The 21,178-nt window shown below is 39.8% G+C and overlaps 1 protein-coding gene across 3 annotated transcripts in view; it reads left to right on the top strand.

The window, feature by feature from the left end:
• PTPRZ1 (protein tyrosine phosphatase receptor type Z1) overlaps window positions 1-21,178 on the top strand; it is a 250,893-nt gene that overhangs the window by 196,116 nt on the left and 33,599 nt on the right. For all 3 annotated transcript variants that reach the window (XM_044280285.1, XM_044280284.1, XM_044280283.1), the window contains 6 exons: window positions 97-117; window positions 416-512; window positions 5,847-5,929; window positions 8,415-8,549; window positions 10,364-10,498; window positions 13,343-13,506. In XM_044280285.1, coding sequence (XP_044136220.1) covers window positions 97-117; window positions 416-512; window positions 5,847-5,929; window positions 8,415-8,549; window positions 10,364-10,498; window positions 13,343-13,506 — 635 coding nt within the window. The remainder of the gene's footprint in view (window positions 1-96; window positions 118-415; window positions 513-5,846; window positions 5,930-8,414; window positions 8,550-10,363; window positions 10,499-13,342; window positions 13,507-21,178) is intronic.

Here is a 21,178-nt window from a genome sequence, read left to right as displayed (position 1 = left end):
GAATCATGTATCAGTCGCATTTTATTTTGTTTCCATTCCCTATTATGTTTGCATTGTAAAATTTATGTTATATTTTTTTATTCACTCCCTCATTAGACACTGAAAGAGTTTTACCAGGTAAGAATGTTTTGTTGTCACTTCTTAGAGTAGCTATGTCTGAAACGTTTCTGCTCTGTTCTGTTCACACTGTTATTATGGGTTCTGTCTATATAGGATCCATGATGAACATGACTGATTCATTTTGTAATGGATTGTAACAGCTCTTATTGACCCACAATGGGTCTTTTAAGACTAGTCCATATTGCCTGGGTAAAAAAAAAAAAAAAAACACACCAAAAACCTGACTGAATAGAACATAACACCAGGGTGAATGTAGCTTAAGATTTTGGGGATTCATTTTTGTATTTGTTTGCAGGAGGTTCAGAACTGCACTTCGGATTTAGGCATAACATGTGATAGCTCAAACCATCCGGACAACAAGAATAAGAACAGATACATAAACATTGTTGCCTGTAAGTATGCAAAATTATATTTTTAAAAAAGGACTAAATATACAGTATATAAGATGGATAGAAAGATGGAAAAATACACTCTTCAACATTGAAATTGCAACATCAGAAAGGAAAATTTAAGAAATTTAGAAAATCACAGGATTGCTAGACATGTGGATGATATGCAAATCATAGAACCAAAATATTAAAAACTTCTGGATCTATTTTATTATTGGGTAGGACCAGCACTTACAGAAATACCTACACTTGCATGCCTTTGCCCACTGTCAGCGAGATTACTAATGATTGTCAGAGGAATGTTCTGCTACGCTGAATGCAGTTGGGCACCCAGATCATCAAGATCCACTGCTGGCAGCTCCCTGCAATTGCCAGCCAATGAAGTCACAGTTGTGCTCAATGGGAGACAAGTCAGGAGATGCTGCAGGCCATGGTAGCGCATTTAGGCTACACATGCTGCTCACAGTTGCCTGAGCAAACATGCAGCCTGGTGTCTTGTTGAAAAAAAAGGGCTCCTGGGACACTTTGGCGAAATGGCCGTACCACTGGTTCTACATCTAAATCAATGTAACGCCAAGCTGTCAGTGTACCTGAAATGAAGACTAGAGGGGTCTGGCTACCATACATTATGCCACCCCACACCGTAATCCCGTGAATAGGACTGGTGTGACATTCCCTTGCGAAGGCCTTATCATGGCATTTCCCAGGTGTTCTCCAGACCAATCTCCGGCTATCACTGCATCCAAGATAAAAGCAGGACTCATCAATGAAGAGTATAGACCTCCAATCCAGCTTCCATTGCTGTCTGCTGTATACTATGATAGCCTTTGAAAGTGGTGGCGTGAGGTCAATGGAACACCTGTATTCGGATGTCTGGCCCGTAGCCCAATGTTGTGCAAATGCCTTCTGATGGTTTGTGTAGACACAGTTTGCCACCCTAGGCTTGGGATATGATGTCCAATTTCGCTTGCAATACGGTATGGATTATCCGCTATTCTTCTAATTTGAAGATCCATCCTTGCAGAGGTTCTCCTCTGTGCACCTCTTGCTGTCATTCCTGTTCGTCATTACCCTCCCAACCGTCGGGACCTGCAATGTTGAACAGAGATGACATAGCTTAGGCGTGTAGCAATTCGCTAAAGTCATAAAACAAGGCCTCTTAGTTCAAGGATTCTGTCCCTCTCAGTTTGTGGCAGGTGGTGATAACTGGCACATCAATGAACAGGAGGCATCACACAATCATCTCACACAACTTAAAGTTATTTTTGAGGTTTCAAGTGTCTAAAAAAACTTGATTTCAATATGGCTTTTATGGCCATCTCACATGCCACTGATTGGAGCTAGGTGCTTGAAAATTTGATCAACTGCAGACCATAGCGATACCTGCTACTTCCTCGATTTGCATAACCACATGGCTTGTATTTCTTGGTGTTGCAGTTTTAATGTTCAAAATTGTAGTTAGGTAGGTAGATAGATAGCCCGCCTCCAGCGTTAGTATAACAAGTTGAGTGAGAAAGTGAATTGTTTTCTTTTAATTACCCACAAGTCACAAAAGATGCTGAAAGTGGTCCCCGTTCAGGTCTATGCATCTTTGGGCAGATTATGTTGGCTGATACTGCTTGCAGCTCTTCAACAGTGATGCTGCAGAAGAAAAAATGTCTTGCTTTTTCCAACAAGATGGAGCAACATCATGCCGGAACTCACTGGCAAGGGTTCATGAACTGTTTACGAAGGAGCGAACTGTGAGCAAGGGGTTATGGCCACCACGTTCCCCAAACTTGTTCACGTACGATTTTTATCTGTGGGGAAATTTAAAACAGAAAGTCCCTGGATGAATTCAAGGAAAACGTCACAAACACTATCCGCAGCGTCACAATCAGTATGAGCCAATATAATCCGACGTGCCCAAAGATGCATAGACGTGAACGGGGACCATTTCACAATTTTTTGTGACTTGTGGGTGATTAAAAAAAGCAACCCACTTAATTGTTTATCTTGTCATACTATCGCTTGAGGCGGGCTACTTTTTGTGGGCACCCTGTACAAATAAACTAGGAGAGTGGAGATTGTTAGCATCATTTGTTTTCACAAGCCAGACTAACCAGAAATTGTAAGAATTAAAGGAGTTGTCCAAGTTACATGAAGACTCCCCCAGCAACAGCAAATATGATAAAATAACTGAAGAAGTTGTACTTAGCATTTTTCTCCTCCTACAACTTCCAGCGTTATGCTCTAGTCCTGCAGTGCTGATGTCATCTTCCTAGCTGCTGCAATAAAGTATCATGGACATCAGTTCATGCAGCTGATCACTGCAATACACTGCGCAAGTCTGCTGAGACCAGTGATTGGATGCAGCAGTGACCTGGTGTGTGTGAGACGTCACTGCTGCACCCAGGAAAACAAACACTGGCAGGCGAAAACAGTGATATTTTAGTGGTAATTGTTATTTTATATAAAATTTCTGCTGGTGAGAGAGTTTTAATTTAACTTATACAGCCCCTTTAACTCAAGAATGTTTGTATAAGTGCACTGTATAAATGTTACGGTGTTATAATTAAGATCCAGATTGGTGAGGGTGCTGTTTAAGAGGGAAATCAGTGGTCAGTGGGGAGGCGGGTGCAAAAGAGCTCATAAGAGTTATAATTGAATTCAATGAAAAAGTTTAAAGGGGTTATCCAAGACCTATAATGCCCTCCACATATGTCCGGGCCCCTCACACAGATTGTACTTACCTCGCTCCCCGGCCCCCGTGTCGCTTCTGATGCTGGCACAGCTGCCACTCCCCAGCACCCGCGTCGCTTATGATACTGGCACAGCTGCCACTGCATCTCCCATCATGCGGATGAAAACATCCGGCACCGGGGGGGTGGGTGGGGAGCAGCAAATAGTAGCCACAAGTGATGCTAAGGAGGCTCACTCCTGTTGCGGCCTGCTATTGGATGCCCCCCCCTCGCTGGATGTTTTCAACCGCGCAATGGCGAGATGCAGCGGCAGCCATGCTGGCATCATAAGCGATGCGGTTGCCAGGGAGTGAGTTAAGTATAATTTGTGTGAGAGTCTTGATTTTTTGCTTCCCTCTGTATATTAGCACCATGCATTCATATTGAAAATATTAAAAGGGTTGTCCGAGTTATTTTTTTGTTCTTATATGTTTTTAACTTATCGAATGTAAGGGGTATACAATTCAATTATTTCATCTCCAGTGGCATCTTTCAGATTTCACTGAGGGTCACATGTGATATCAGCTTCTCTCCCTGTTCTGATGATGTTTCGTGCACTGAAGCCTGAGGGAGCAGATCTGTGTCTGTGCACAAGACGTCACTGTCTTGGCCATGCCTCCCTGCACTGGATGAGCTGCTGCTGCCTGCCCTTGCTCTCCCTACCATTGCATTCTTCAGGAAAGTTTAACCCCTTCTACCATCAGCAGCACATACTCAGGGCTGGAGGCTTTGCTGAGCAGCTGCAGAAAGTGAAGAGACAAATGCTGGGCACAGGATTCCCTCCTGATCCTGCAGACACAGAGTTGACAGACTGGAAGAGTTCTGCAGAGCATTGCACAAGAACAGGTAGGGGGAAGATTCTGTGTGTATTTGCAGTGTCATTGAACAGCTGGGACTTGTAGTCCTACACATACAACATGCTGCTGAGTATCCCTGCAGTCCAACATTTCACTCAGGGCAGCACTTTTATTCACTCCCTTTGCAGAGCTTTGCAGTCGTTTTTGACAGCCACAAATATTCATGAGATATTGCTGAGCATGAGATTTACAGTGCTATATTTTTTTTTTTACATAACTCAGACAACCCCTTTAATCAGTGCCGTATGTCTTGTTTGCAAAGGTCTCTTTAAAGGGAACATGTCACATTGTACGTGAATTCCTGTCTGTGGGAAACAGCAGAAGGCGCTGAACAGATTGAAATATTGTTTTGTTGGAAAATATTTTTTATAACTTGTCTTTTTCTCATTTACACCCCTGCTCTTTCTATACTTCTAGTGGGTGGTCTTTTGCAGTGATTGAAAACACTGAAGGCTTTTAATCACTAAATAGGACCACCCACTGAATTTCTAAGCTTAGAAAGAGCAGGGATATTAACCCCTTTAGGACTGGGCCAATTTTTGTTTTGTGTTTTTTTTTTTTTTCCCTCCTCGCCTTCTAAGTTACCCAGCTTTTTAATTTTATTTTTATTTTTTTCCTTAGGACAAGTAGAATTTTTTAAAGGCACTATTTAGTGCACCATATCTTGTACTGGAAAACAAAAAAACATACAAAAAACTTTTTCTGGTAAAATTGTAAAAAAAAGTATTCACCAAGGGTTTCTGGATTTTATTAGGGTGTGCACTAGGCACTAAAAATAACATGACAACCTTATTCTGTAGGTTAGTACAATTACTGTAATACCAAATGTATGCAGTTTTTATTATGTTTTTCTACTTTTGAAAAATAAACACCTTTGAAAAAAAAAATCATGGCATTGCCATATAATACCAATAACTTTTTAATATTTTTGTCTACAGAGGTGTATGAGGGGCTTGTTTTTTGCAGGGAGAGCTGTAATTTTCTATTGGTTCCATTCTGGGGTACATGCAACTTTTTAATCCCTTTTTATTCAGTTGCTTGGGGGGACAAGGTGACCAAAGGCTGGTCAATTGTGATTATTATTATTTTTTATTAGAGAATTCACGCACAGGATCTTTATAATTTAATAGTTCAGACATTTTCAGTCGTAGTGATACCTTATGCTTATTTTGTATTGTTTATTGTTATATTTAAAATTGAGCAAGAGTGCAATTTCAAATTTTAATATTTTTGTGTTTTTTTTTTTTACTTTTTTTTACTGTGATTTTTAGTTTCCCTAGGGGAACTGAACTTGTGATTTTATGATCGTCTGTACCATAGGTTGCAATAGAATACTACTGCATTCTATAGGATTTCTACAGTCTGCCTGTCAGACTGTGCCTCAGGCACAGCTTTGCATGCATTTTCCTATGACAGACCTGGGAGCCTTCACAAGTCTCCAGGCTGTCATAGCAACTGATTGAAGCCCAGTGATTTTGCCGATGGGGCTCCAGTTGGACTGCAGTCGCTGTCTGTACTTCATTTTGTGCTAAGAGGTTAATTAATTCTATTACAAGTTATAATGGATATTTTCCAAGAAATATGTCAGTCTGATTGGCACTTCCTGCTCTGTCATATGCGGCCTGTAGATCAGATAACACATTCAATGTGACAGGTCCTCTTTAATTATTCTCTTTATTTAACAGTTATAAAAATTATGACATTGACAGTATTCTAACTGAATTGTGACTACTTGTTTGATTGAAATTGCTCCCTTTAAGATGATCACAGCAGAGTTAAACTTTCACAAGTGGGAGAAAAGGATGGAAAGCCAACTGATTACATTAATGCAAATTATGTCGATGTAAGTAACTATTCTGTATAAGTGTTATCTGTTATGTTATCTGTGGGTGTTTTTTCATATATACACATTATGCACTCTATGGCCAGTAGTTTGTGAACTTGAATTAAGTCGGAGTGTTTCAGACACACCCATTGCAAACAGGTGCATCAAATTAAGCAGTTATGTCATCCTCAGAAACATTGGTTGTAGCATGCCTCATGCTGAAGAGCTCAGTGAGTAAAATTACCGTATGCTGTCTAAAATTAAGACAGCATAAACTTAGATGAGACAGAACATTTTAGAAACAAGAAAATGGTTAAAATTTATCATAGTAGTGAGACAGATTTGGCACATCTTGCAAGACGCCAGCTCAAGGTTTGCCTTGTTTACATTATTATTTTTATTTTCTTGCACATTTTGCAAATCCACTAAGCCAAGCCCCCTTATTTAGCACTTTACAGAAGGTGTCTAAAACTCTTAATAAAAGTGTTGTATTGCAGAATTCTGTCTCAGTGTTGCAGAAAGGTGACTTATTGCATCTTAGAAATAAATAAAATAGAAACAAATAGAGAACACAAGAATAACAGAGTAAAATAGGTGGAGTGGGGGAATTCCTGTACTGCTAGATCTGCCCTGGTCCACTGACAGCGTAGTCACCTGCAGCTCACATAGAATGGGCTACCAACTGCTCTCCTGGTTGTATCGCTCACTACAAACTTCCAAACTGCCACTGAAAGTGACATCAGCTCAAGAACTGTGCATACAGAGCTCCAAGAAATGGGTTTCTGTGGTCAAGTAGCTGCATGTAGGCCTAAGATCAACATGTGTGATGCCAAGCGTTGGCTACAGGAATGGCACTGGATTCATTAAGACCAGACACATACGAGCGAGTTCAATGCAAGGAACTCACAATGTGTGTCAGTATGAGTTCCTGTTCTGACCTCCGCTCTTCTGACAGGATCACACAGAATTATAATGATTTATAATGTTATGTGACCCTGGGAGTTCTGGAATTATTGTATTACAGTGACAGCATTACGTCAGTGTAATATAGTAGATTCCAGGACTCTCAGGCTCACTTAGCATTATAAATCATTATAATTCTGTGCGATCCTGTTAGAGGAGGAGTGGCCAGAATGAGATCTCACACTGACACCCCCTGAAAGCTCCTCGCACTGTACTTGTACATGTGTCTGGCCTAAATGTTCTCGGTAGTGATGAATCCAATTTCACTATGGACCCATGGAGAAAGCTACCTATTGGTTTGCATAATGGATACTAGAAAATTTGGTGGATAAGAAATATTGGTACAGGTCTTTTCTATTTCTATTGAAGGACAATGTTAAAGGGAATTTCCGGGGGGTAATTAAACAAAAAATGAGACAGGATGGTTTAAATAATAACAAATAATGATTATAATGATTGTTTTATTTATGGATCCCCCACAGCTGCTCCAGTCCCCACTTCTCTCCACTTCCTGACCAATTACTTGACAAACAGGAAATGACTGAGGCGGGTCACCACTGGGTTCAGTGATTGGCTGACCAGAGAGTCCAAGCCATTTCCTGGAGCCTAGAGGCAGGAAGTGATGAGCAGCAGGGCCAAGAGTAGAGTTGAAACAGTACTGTTAATGGCTCGTAGAGTTGAGTAATCATTGTTTGTTAATGTTAACTCATTCTGCCCATTTTTAAAAAAAAAGTATTTTGCTGTGTCAACAGTTTGGAGAGGACCCTTTCATGTTCCAGCATAACTGTGGCCCTGTGCACAAAATGGGGTCCCTCATGTTGTGCATGATGAGCTTGATGTCGAGGAATTGAAGTGCCCTGCACAGAGCCTTGTTCACAGTTCCAAAAGTCTTGCCTTACCCTTTAAATGCTCTTTTGGCTGAATGGGCATAAGTTCCCATGGATATGCTCCAATGTGGCATGCTGTTTTAGCAGTAAGGGCAACTCCACATCCATGGTTTTGGAATAGGATGTATATTTAATAAAGCTCTGCTTTTAGGATATTTACATGTACATAACGTTTTTCAGTCATGATTTTTCAACTTTAACTATGACTTGTCAGCTGCAATGCACAAGAAAGCACTGAGTATCATACAGCTCACAATATTCTTCTAGACACTAGCTCCATCGTTAAAATCAGAAATTGTAGCTGCAAAATGTCTTCCTGTAGTCCCAGCCTAAGGTATAGCTGAAAATAACACTGGTTTGTGGTTTTATTGCAAATGTCAATAAAACTGTTAAGCTACATGCAGAATGATTGGGGGAGGGGATTTGAACTTTTTATTTTAGTACAAGGCTGCAATATATCAAAATGTTAAAAAAGTGAAAGGGTCTGAAGACTTTCCAAATGCACCGCATCATTATATTCAATTATTACATTCAGCTGTGCTAGGTCTAACAGTGAATTTCCTGGTGACAGACTCCCTTTAAATGAAATAAATCTATTTGAAAAGCCATTTTCATGCAATTCATTCTAATCTACAAGCATCTTTTCCCCTAAGGGTTACAAAAAGCCTAAAGCCTACATTGCTGCTCAAGGGCCTCTGAAATCAACTGCAGAAGATTTTTGGAGAATGATATGGGAGCATAATGTAGAAGTTCTTGTCATGATAACTAATCTGGTTGAGAAGGGAAGAGTAAGTATAGCAAATGTATTCATTAAAGCTGGACAGAATTTTTTAAGAGGAGCAAACATTTTTTATAAAGCAAAAGTCCAGCTCACCCACTGCCTGTAGCTCAGCAGCTGCTTGGACAAGGAAACACTTGGCTCTGTACACCATGACTACGGGCCTCAATGCCTGAAATGCGTAGGAGCTTTGTCACGTTACCTTGTGTATCTTAAATTTATTTTATGTGTTTTTTGTTTTCTGCCATATGAAATAAGATATAAATAATGCACGGGTTAGGCTCGCTGGACTTCCAGTCACGGTTGCATGGCTTTTTATCCAAATAGATGAGTGTATTATTATCGCTTAAATTTCCCCAGACAAAAGTGAGAGGGGTATAGAGCACTTTAAGGCTGGGTTCACAAGTAACTGAAAATCCAGCTGCGGTTTTTGATGCATTTCCGGAGTAAACCGCAAGGAAAAATCTGCTGCAAAACCTGCACGTATTCCGTGTGTTTTTTGTTGAATGGCCAGCAGATTTCATCCTTTTCCTTTGTAAGGCCCCATGCACACGGCCGTTGTTCACAGCCGTGTGCGGGCCGTGGAACCGCGGCCTGGATCCCTCCTGAGAGCAGGAGCGCACGGCGTCACTGGTTGCTATGATGCCGTGCGCCCCCTGCTGCCGGCACAGTACAGTAATACACTGGTATAGATCGTACCAGTGTATTACTGTACTGTGCCGGCAGCAGGGAGCGCACGGCGTTATAGCAACCAGTGACGCCGTGCGCTCCTGCTCTCAGGAGGGATCCAGGCCGCGGTTCCACGGCCCGCACACGGCTGTGAACAACGGCCGTGTGCATGGGGCCTAAGGGTGAAATCCACAAGAGAAATTTACTCTATAAATTGACCTGCTGTGGATTTCAAATCAGTAATACTGCAGCCTTTCTGCTGCATGTTTTTACACAGCATTTGGATGAAAATTAAAGAATTCTCATCCAATTTGCTGGTACTGTTCAATGCTGCAGATTTGCTGCACAAAAATCTGCTACGGCAAATCCGCAGCTAATCGGTCTTTTTACCCAGAAACAGTGCCACTGGAGAAAGGGGGTATTGCAGCTTAGCTCTATTGCCTCTTTTGTCCTCTATTGCCTGATTTTGGCCTTTATGACCAAGCATTTTTTTTTCATTATCACATTCCCAGAGCTATAACTTTTCTATTTTTCATGTAGCCATATGTGGGCTTTATTTTTTGCAGTTGTAGTTTTTAGTGGTGCCATTTTGAAGTACACATAACTTACTGATTAACTTTTATTATCTCTTTTTGGGGTGAATGGGGAAAAAACTGCAATACTACCACTGAGTTTTTAAATTCTACATTATAATTATAAAGTGTAGAAAAAAAACTTATTAAAGTCCCCATAAAAATGTTTTAATAAGTCCTATCAGTCAGAAAGTAATGATGCAATTGTCTGTTTGCAAACATAATGGAATATGTATAGTATGGCGGAGATTTACCAAACTGGTGTAAAGTAGAACTGGCTCAGTTGCCGATGGCAACCAATCAGATTCCACCTTTCATTTTTCACAGCTCCTTTGGAAAATGAAAGATGGAATCTGATTGGTTGCTGTGGGCAGCTAAGCCAGATCTACTTTACACCAGTTTGATAAATCTTCCCCTATATTTCTAAAAGTCACATATTTTTCGGGCAACTACGCAGACAGAACACCTAAAACGTGGTAGAAGATGTCATTTTTCTTTCTTTCTTTCATGTATGTAGAACATTTTTTCCATGTTTAATCATTGTTCAGGACTGGCTTCTAGTATTTTTTTTTGTGATTTGCAGAGGAAGTGTGACCAGTATTGGCCAACCGACGGCAGTGAAGAATATGGCACTTTTTTGGTTACTCAGAAAAACACTTGTGTCCTGGCTTATTATACCGTGAGAACATTTACACTACAGAACATCAAGATTAAGAAGGTTTGTAATAGAACTACATTCTCTGCTGTATAAACATACATTGCTTAATGAAACAGGTCTAATATTAGTTTGTGAATTTACATTACATTTACTTTCCAAAGTGCACTGAAGTGGCAACTAGAACACACATCAAAGGGCGATTTCATAGGACCGTGATTGGCCCAGGAAACAGGGTCCATGTGTCGAACGCATCTCCTGGGTCGATCGCAGCTCCCCTGTCCCAAACTAACTGCTTCATAGTGATATATGATACAGTAGGTCTATCTCATTGCAAGTCTATTGTACTGTATTCACATCCTCATGTGAGTACACTGCAATAGCCCCACAAGCAGATACAAACTGATGCAGTCCGTTCTGGTCTTAGGAACCGCAGGCGACCCGACAGATGCACGGGCTGTGTTTCCAGGTCCGATCACAGTCGTGTGAATCGGCCCTTAGACTTTACAAGGAGTAAAGACAATATTTAGGTACCAATAAATTAAATAAGATTCTCAATTTCACTAGTTGATATTCATCCCATACAGGACTGCAAACAGATATAGCGTGTTAGGACTTATTCACATGTCCATGTCTGTTTTACTGACACAAAAACTCGGATCGTTTTGCATCCGCAAAGGTCCCAAGATCAGGACGGTATTTGTTCACAGAAGTCGACCCATTGTTTGTATCCTCAAAAATATATAGACATATAAAATTCCGAAGTGAATCACTGACATATGGATAATCCTTTAGGTATATTTTCTACTAGGGTTCATGCACACCACCATATTTTTTTCACAGATAGCACACTGACCCATTCATTTCAATGTGCCCATGCACACATCAATTTCTTTATTTTTATGGATCCATGTGTCCGATCCAGAAATGTCAGAGCCAGTAATTTTCCTATCCCTGTTTACAGATGAAAATAGCCTATTGATGGGAGTGAGAATTCAAAAACATGGAATTCAATTATATAGTAGAGCACTGACTACATTAGATGATAATGTATCATTTTCCTGTACTTTTCCAATCAGTTGGTTTTTTTAACTGAAATATGGACACTGCCATGTGCATGACGTGCAAGTGAGAACAGATGTTACTTATTTTCTTGTTGTTACTTCTTTTTTCTGATGTCCAAACCTTTCTTCTCTGTTGTGTACAATTGGGATCAGAACCTATAGAATTATATAGTAGAGTACTGACTACATTAGATACTAATGCATCATATTTATCTAATGACAACCTGTTATTTCATTTACTGGCAACCCACTGAGTCAAAGATAACTAGTCATTATACATAGTTCTGCCATAAATGAGGGGCATGTGGCACAGTTTTGTTAGTTTGCAGTATATGATACTATGTAGTATGCGTGTTAATTTTTTAGTATCCTGATGTGCTGTCATTAAGGACATTTGTTAGGGGACAATAATCCCATCTCTGGATGATAAATATCAAAGTAAATAATCTTCAGAAAATATTCCCTTTACATGCCTAGTGCAGTAGCTCATTACAAGGGACCTGTGACCACTAAATGCAGTGCAATCGGCAGCCAAATACAAATTACACGGAATATTTTCCATAAAACGATATATCAGTCTGCTCGCTCCTCCAGCTCCTGCAGACTGCAAAGCATTTTCATTTTGACAGGTTCCCTTTAACTCTTTAAATAGCAGTCTAAAAATACAGCATACTCTTATTGATATCTTTGCTGTATTGCAATGGCTTTTGTCAGCTGATCACAAAACAATCTGTCTGGTTTGCCCATTTAGGTTCACATCTGTGGTGGAGATTATGGCAAAAGCCTCTACCACCCATTCTGGCAAAAGAAAAAAGACAAAATACTGCTGCATTATGGCAATGATCATGAACAAACTTTTTTTTCCTAATCATTACCCTGTGAATCAGTCCTTTGTAGAAGTCACTTTGCATATATTAGATTTTGTTATATTATCCGATTAGCCCTGAAGTGCCAGGGTGTTGACACACATTCAGGCTTTTTGACACCGAAATCAGGTGTGGAACATAACAGGAGAGAAAGTATTAGGGCAAATGCTACTTCTCCACCCTATTCAATCCACTCCTGGTTTTGGATTCAAAAACTGCATTTAAAAAATCCTGGAGTTCACACAAAGCATAAAATATACCAGCCCAAATGTCCATATTAAAATCCAGGCATCACATGCAAATTTTGTCATGGATTAAAATTGATTTAGAAATGTTTTTTTTTTTTTTGCATTTTCTGCATTAAAAGATCCTGTTTAGTATGCGTTAAAAAAAAAAAAAATAAGTAATCAATCACAACAGGATATGCATCCACTTCCTTTTTTATTGATCTTGATACAGTATAATATGTGAACAGGGATGTGCTGCTGACAAGCAATAAATCTGTATATGATGTGACAAAATATAAAATATGATATATGATAGAAAATATGATAGAAAAGTCTTTGAACAGGATGAAAATATGCTGATCATATTAAGAATTATTGGTGTTAAACATATCCTTTTAGATGTACTCTCTCTACAATGTTTTGCCATTAAATGCTGAATGTGTTAAATAAAATTTAGATTTTTTTAATCCTTCCCTTTTCCACTTTATTACAAATCTCATTCCTTCCTATATTGTTATTTGAGACATACTATGTAGTCTGTCATATCATCATAAAATGGTTTATATTGTGCAGTGGTATATAATACGCATTGATAGTGACTGTCGTACTGTACTGTATAGTATTGCAGACTAATCAGGACAGCGCAACTGGAAATTTTCTACCCCAGGTTGTTAAAATAATAATCCCACCCTTTCAAACTGGCTAGAGTCATGCCGTGTATGTAAATGTTACTTTGCTTTTTCCCCTCAGGGTTCCCAGAAAGGAAGACTGAATGAGCGGCTGATAACTCAGTACCATTATACGCAATGGCCTGATATGGGTGTACCTGAATATTCTCTCCCTGTTCTGACTTTTGTAAGAAAGGCCGCCAGTGCCAAGCATACCTCCAGTGGACCAGTTGTTGTACATTGCAGGTATGTTGCACCAATGCCAAAAGATTTGTTCATTACAATACATTTCCTTGGGAACATTCTAGATCTGATAACAAAATCATAAAGCATAACATTCTAAAATCTATATCTGCCTATATTATAAAGTTATATAAGACATAAGAGTTATGAATTTGTGGGGCTTCAAAATGCAATATATAAAGATGCTAAAACATATAAATAAAATATAATATATAAACCGTAGAATTAATGGAAATAATAAAATGCTTCATAAGCCTTCACAGGCACATCAACAGAAATGTACACAGGACCACAGTGTGAACAGATTAAAAAAGCCTGACCTATCCGTGTGAGAATAAAGGGTGAGACAATACTGTACAGAAGGAGGCACGCAGCATCGCAGTCATTAAGACCGTTAGATGCTGTGATCAAGTGTGATCACTGCATCTAAAAGGTAAAGGTTCTTACCGGCATCCTCTGCGGCCAATGAGTAGTGTTGAGAGAAGCGAGCTTTAGATGCTTCATCCAAAGTCGGTTCGTTCAAAACTTCAGAAAAATACTGTTTGGAGATTCATCTCCATACAGTATTGGAATGTATGGGCTCCAGTGAGCTGAAGTAAGTTATTTACGAAGTCTCACGTGACTTCATTGAATAATGAAGTCACGTGAGACTTCGTAAATAACTTACTTCAGCTCACTGGAGCCCATACATTCCAATACTGTATGGAGATGAATCTCCGAACAGTATTTTTCTGAAGTTTTGAACGAACCGACTTTGGATGAAGCATCCGAAGCTCGCTTCTCTCAACACTACTCATTGGCCGCAGAGGATGCCGGTAAGAAGCCTTTACCTTTTAGATGCAGTGATCATACTTGATCACAGCATCTAACGGTCTTAATGACTGCAATGCTGCGTGCCTCCTTCTGTACAGTATTGTCTCACCCTTTATTCTCACACGGATAGGTCAGGCTTTTTTAATCTGTTCACACTGTGGTCCTGTGTACATTTCTGTTGATGTGCCTGTGAAGGCTTATGATGCATTTTATTATTTCCATTAATTCTACGGTTTATATATTATATTTTATTTATATGTTTTAGCATCTTTATATATTGCATATCTTTATATATATCTTTATATATTCAACTGGTAGTTAATTTTTAAAATGGAAAACCACTTTAAGACTTGAGGTACTAGTTGGAACCGAAGCAGAGTTCGGTTTCAATTTTTAAATTGTGTTTATAACTAAGTTACACACGACTTTGTGTATAACTTACTTCAGCTCATCGGAGCCCATACATTCTAATACTGTACAGAGACGAATCTCCATACAGTATTATTCCGAAGTTTTGAATGAAGCGACTTTTGATGAAGCATCTAAAGCTCGCTTTGCTCAACTCTACCATTGAGGATGCCAGTAATTGGTTTCAATACAGTGGGTCTCTCTTAAGAGACCCAGGGTATTGAATCTACAATTCTTATCTTGGCCAGCAAGTGTTAGGCAAACATCAGAAATGAGCAATTCTGCTCCCATCTTGGATCTATAATAACCATGATGGTTAAGAATTAAAATCATGAGCCATAAAAAAGTAAAAAAATGTTAAAAAATATATTAAAAAATACAAAAATTTAAATCATCTTCCTTTCCATAGAATAAAAAAATGAAGGACACAGGTCAGTTTTGCCGCAAAGGGAATGCCTTAGAAAACCAAAGAGAAACCACCATATAACAAAAAATAGAGGAAAGAAGGGAGTGAGCACTCACAACACTTGGACCATAGGATATCGGGATAAATTTGATATTTATTAGGACCTATTAAATCCAATAAAACAATAACATTCGCATAAAATTATACACTAAAATAAAAATAATTGGTACCAATGTATAAGAATATATATACTGATAAGGGGTGGAAAACTCAATATTGATGCCACAATCCTTTAAACTGTTTTAAATGGTCTTGTAGAAAACACCTATTAGTAAAGCATTTGCAATACAGAGACCACTTATGGTATTTTGTGGCACCCCAAACCACAATTCAAAGCAAATTGTCCAAAAGAATGAAGAGACCACTTTTAGTACTTGTGGTACCGCAGACCGCAGTTCAAATAACAGTGTCCAAAAGGTATCCGCAACGGGTCACTCCAAATGGTATTGCGGCTTCTAATATATGCAGACACAATGTGTTTGTAGCATAATAAGTCCGCAGTTGTTTTCAGGTATTAACAGGGCCGCTCAGAACGGTAGATTGAGGCCATTCAAATTGGTAATACAGGTTCCTACCTGATTCCTGGTGTCAACTCCCGCTGTCGCGTCTCAGAATCCTTCACGAGAGGCGAGCAGCGCCGGCTGCTTCGGGTCTCGCATCGCATGTCTCGGGCTGATGACGTCACACTATCGCAGGACTAGGCAGGCAGGGATAATACCTTATCCGTGGCGTCCGTAACTATGTGTTGAAGCGGTCCTTGTAGCTGGAAATTTTCCTTCTTATTATTATCGCAAGGCCATGCAATATCTTCAATGGAAATCCAGCAGATTAGGTGGGCGCTTTTCTTCCTATCACCAGACGCGCTTCGGGGCGTCTACACCCCTTCCTCAGTGGTTAAAGCGCCACTCATTCCTCTCCTTTTATAGTCCATTAGGTAATCCACAAGCTCCGGATCCTGGATTTGTTAGGTGTAATTCCACCATTGCCCACCTAATCTACTGGATTTCCATTGAAGATATTGCATGGCCATGCGATAATAATAAGAAGGAAAATTTCCAGCTACAAGGACCGCTTCAACACATAGTTACGGACGCCACGGATAAGGCATTATCCCTGCCTGCCTAGTCCCGCGATAGTGTGACGTCATCAGCCCGAGACGCGAGACGCTAAAGCAGCCGGCATAGCCACTAGGTATGAGCCAACCACCTATCTATTTTCATATAACAAAAAATCATGTGTGGAAACATGTCTACCAAACCAATCCACAAATACCACACATGTAATACAAAAACATCTTTATTGTGTCACATATGAAGGACAAACACATAAGTGGCAAAAATATAAAATCACTGCAGATAAGTGCTGAGAAGGTGACGACCCCCCAGTTGCTGGGTCCCCATGTATGCCACAAAAAATATCACAATTAGTATGAGGTATAAAAACCCTGATGCAAATGTACAGTAAAGATAACCTTGCAGTACCTTGTCAGTCACAGCATAGTTATTTAGGCTATATTGGCCAATGTGTCATCACAATGATATATATAATTGTAAAGGATAATGGACAAAATAAACACTAATCTGTGTCCAAAAGGAGATAAAAAAATAATCTCCATACTAAGGACCAGAAGATACAGTGGGATGCGAAAGTTTGGGCAACCTTGTTAATTGTTGGTTGTTACGATAAAAAATGTCAGTTAAATATATCATATAGGAGACACACAGAGTGATATTTGAGAAGTGAAATGAAGTTTATTGGATTTACGGAAAGTGTGCTATAATTGTTTAAACAAAATTAGGCAGGTGCATAAATTTGGGCACCACAAAAAAGAAATGAAATCAATATTTAGTAGATCCTCCTTGTGGCAAAACCAACCTCGCCACTGGGTTTTGGAGGGGGCTGTTTGAAGGCCTCTTGCCTCAGGATTATGGCCCATGCTAACTTTTGAACCCCTGAACCTATTCCAGTGAATTTTGGATAGGTTTGTCCCCCAAGTTATATTGTTTAAATTGATGTAAGTTATATGTATGGACAATGTAACCTCACAAAGTTGTAACAACTTAAAATAAGTGTAACTTGTCAGCTTGGGAGGAATATGCTGGGTGTGGTTCTATTGTCCCATTGTGTGTTTAAATGGTGATGTCTGTCCTGTTGTCTCCACATGTGTATTGGTGATCTCCCCTTTGTCCTGAGAGATAATTGGATTGCCCCCGGTTGTCTCCCAGGCAGAGAGGAGGAAACCATGATGCATTGTGGGGATATGTTGTATCTGTCCTGTGTCGCAGTCTCCCTTCTGGTCCTCTAGGGGGCGGGAACGATTGGTTGCTGTATTTACATTGTGTGTGTTGTGAATTACTGATTGGTTGGATTTCAAAACCCTGTGGGCAGTACTATGTTTGTTTTTTTATCAATAAAAGAGGCTGTACTTGAAGTACAGTCAGAGCACTGCTGACCCTCAAGACGGAGCCTTGTCTCATTATTGGGGGGATTCCCTGTATGCTGTTGGAGACTGATTGCCAGGAGTGTAAGCTGACTGATACGCTTTTCCTGTTCGCCTGCTGACAGCTATTTGCGAGGTTCCAGTTTGGAGTGCTATTTTGTATCCAGTTCGGGAGGTTGGTGTTCTGCAGTAGCTGTGCCTGTCTCTCGGAAAGGGGCATATCACCTAAACGGATCTTAACCCCTTGTCTGCTGAAACGGTTCCGTTACACTCCTTTTGCAGAAATTACAGCCTCTAAACGCTTCCTGTAGGTTCCAATGAGAGTCTGGATTCTGGTTGAAGGTATTTTGGACCATTCCTCTATACAAAACATCTTTAGTTCATTCAGGTTTGATGGCTTCCGAGCATGGACAGCTCTCTTTAAGTCACACCACAGATTTTCAATTATATTCAGGGCTGGGGACTGAGATGGCCATTCCAGGATGTTGTACTTGTTCCTCTGCATAAATGTCTTAGTGGATTTTGAGCAGTGTTTAGGGTCGTTGTCTTGTTGAAAGATCCAGCCCCGACGCAGCTTCAGATTTGTCACTGATTCCTGGACATTGGTCTCCAGAATCTGCTGATATTGAGTGGAGTCCCTCAACTTTGACAAGATTCCCAGTCCCTGCACTGGCCACACAGCCCCACAGCATGATGGAACCACCACCATATTTTATTGTAGGTAGCAGGTGTTTTTCTTGGAGTGCTGTGTTCTTTTTCCTTCATGCATAACGCCCCTTGTTATGGCCAAATAACTAAATTATTTCATCAGTCCACAGCACCTTATTCCAAATGTGCTTTAGCCCACCTCAAGCAGCACTTTTTGTGCTGTGGGCAGAGAAAAGGCTTCCTCTGCATCACTCTCGCATACAGCATCTCCTTGTGTAAAGTGCGCCGAATGGTTGAACGATGCACAGTGACTCCATCTGCAGCAAGATGATGTTGTAGGTCTTTGGTGCTGGTCTGTGGGTTGACTCTGACTGTTCTCACCATTCGTTGCTTCTGTCTATCTGAGATTTTTCTTGGTCTGCCACTTCGAGCCTTAACTTGAACTGAGCCTGTGGTCTTCCATTTCCTCAATATGTTCCTAACTGTGGAAACAGACAGCTGAAATCTCTGAGACAGCTTTCTGCATCCTTCCCCTAAACCATGATGGTGAACAATCTTTGTCTTCAGGTCATTTGAGAGTTGTTTTGAGACCCCCATGTTGCTACTCTTAAGAGAAAATTAAAAGAGGGAAACTTACAATTGACCTCCTAAAATACTCGTTCTCATAATTGGATTCACCTGTGTATGTAGGTCAGGGGTCACTGAGCTTACCAAGCCAATTTGAGTTCCAATAATTAGTTCTAAAGGTTTTGGAATCAATAAAATGACAACAGTGCCCAAATTTATGCACCTGCCGAATTCTGTTTAAACAATTATAGCACACTTTCTGTAAATCCAATAAACTTAATTTCACTTCTCAAATATCACTGTGTGTGTCTCCTATATATTTAACTGACATTTTTTATCGCAACAACCAACGATTTATACAGGAAAATCATGACGATTAACAAGGTTGCCCAAACTTTCGCATCCCACTGTATATACCATGTATAGAGAATGCAAGAGTACAAAGTAAGACTGGCACTGTTAATAAATGAGGCATACAGACCGAGAGCTGGGGGGAGTAGAGCAACACCAACATACGTTTCGCCGCGCTTCCGTAATTGCGTTTTTTTCCATTTTAAATTTGTTCCCGCTTCCCACTAAATTGTATGCCATATTAAATGGTGGCATTAGAAAGTACAACTTGTCCCGCAAAAAATAAGCCCTCATATGGATATGTGAATGGAAAAATAAAATATGGCTCAAGGAAGACAGGGAAGAAAAATGAAAAAAATTCCGGTATCCTAAGGGTTAACTGAAACTAAACTGAGAAACTTATGTTAAAGGGTTTATACCCAGATGGTTTAAATATGAGAACAGATTTAATGCTACACTATTGATATTTAAGTGTGGATTTATTGGTGCTTTAAGAAATAAAACATTGAGCAAAAAGATCAACTCACCTCCATCCCAGTACGGTGCTCAAAACTAATTTGCTTATGCCTTTCTAGTGAGAAACGATTAACCGTTTCTTTAAATGCGGATTGCAAAGATGTCAGTATGTCAAATCAGGTAAAGAAATAGTTTCCTCCACCAATAATTACAAACCTATAATATTTATATAATTGAGTGCAGTGAATGTCATATATAGTATATCAGGCATACTATATTGCTAAACTACAAAGAGGTCATAATCACTTATTTAAGCCACAGTTTTATTAGTAAGATAAGAGCTGAGCTATAATGGGTGTTTATAATGTCAGAGAGCAGAGATGAGGAGCCCATCAACTCCCCAACTGATGGAAAAGAGAGAAAATCCACAGGCTGCTAATAGAACATCTCATCTATGTACAAAATTTTGTTGTGGCATTGCACTTTGTGAATACCCATCATAAATAAATACATACCATAGATTGCAATGGAAAGCTATTGAAAGAGTTAGGCCTCATGCACACGACAGGTTTTTTTAAGATCCGCAAAAACGGGGTCCGTAGGTCCGTGATCCGTGAACGCTTTTTCGTCCGTGGGTCTTCCTTGATTTTTGGAGGATCCACGGACATGAAAAATGAAAAGTCAAGTTTGCCATTGACATGATAGGAAAAAACGGACACGGATCACGGACACGGATGCGGCTGCCAAACGGTGCATTTTCAGATTTTTCCACTGACCCATTGAAAGTCAATGGGTCCGTGGAAAAAAACTGAAAACGGAGCAACGGCCGCGGATGCACACAACGGTCGTGTGCATGAGGCCTTAATCTACCCAAACAGAAAGAATATTGGAGGAGGGCTCTCCTCTGTCTTGAGGCTTTCTGGATTCTAGCCATTGAAAGCCATTGTCCAAATGGAATGAATCTGAAAACTGATTTAGCTTATTTTTATTAGCTGTACAGATTTATACATATGTTCATTAGTCAACTACTTTTCATGTGTGCCTCATTATTACCATCACTATTATTTTCATTGTGATATATGTACTTGTGTCATGAGTCCGCTCTGGATTTTAGTGTATATGTTACCTCTGCCTGCTTCCCATCATGCCTGTGTGCATTCATGTTTTTAAATATGGTATTCCTTCTAGATATCATGCCATTATTAAGGCCTCATGCACACTACCTTATGTATTTTGCGGTCAGCAAAAAATACGGATGACGTCCGTGTGCATTCCGTATTTTGCAGAACAGACAAGCTGGCCCCTGATAGAACAGTCCTATCCTTGTCCGCAATGCAGACAATAATAGGACATGTTCTATTTTTTGAAGAACGGAAATACGGCTATACGAAAACTGAATGCACACGGAGTAACTTCCGTATATATATATATATATATATATATATATATATATACATACCTATTTTTATACTTTTTTTAAAGACCCTTAAGGGAAACATGCAATTGTTTGAGCACTGCCCCTATGG

Source organism: Bufo gargarizans, chromosome 2, assembly GCF_014858855.1.
Source record: "Bufo gargarizans isolate SCDJY-AF-19 chromosome 2, ASM1485885v1, whole genome shotgun sequence".
Lineage (NCBI taxonomy): Eukaryota > Metazoa > Chordata > Amphibia > Anura > Bufonidae > Bufo > Bufo gargarizans.
This window is presented reverse-complemented; position numbering and strand designations above follow the sequence as displayed.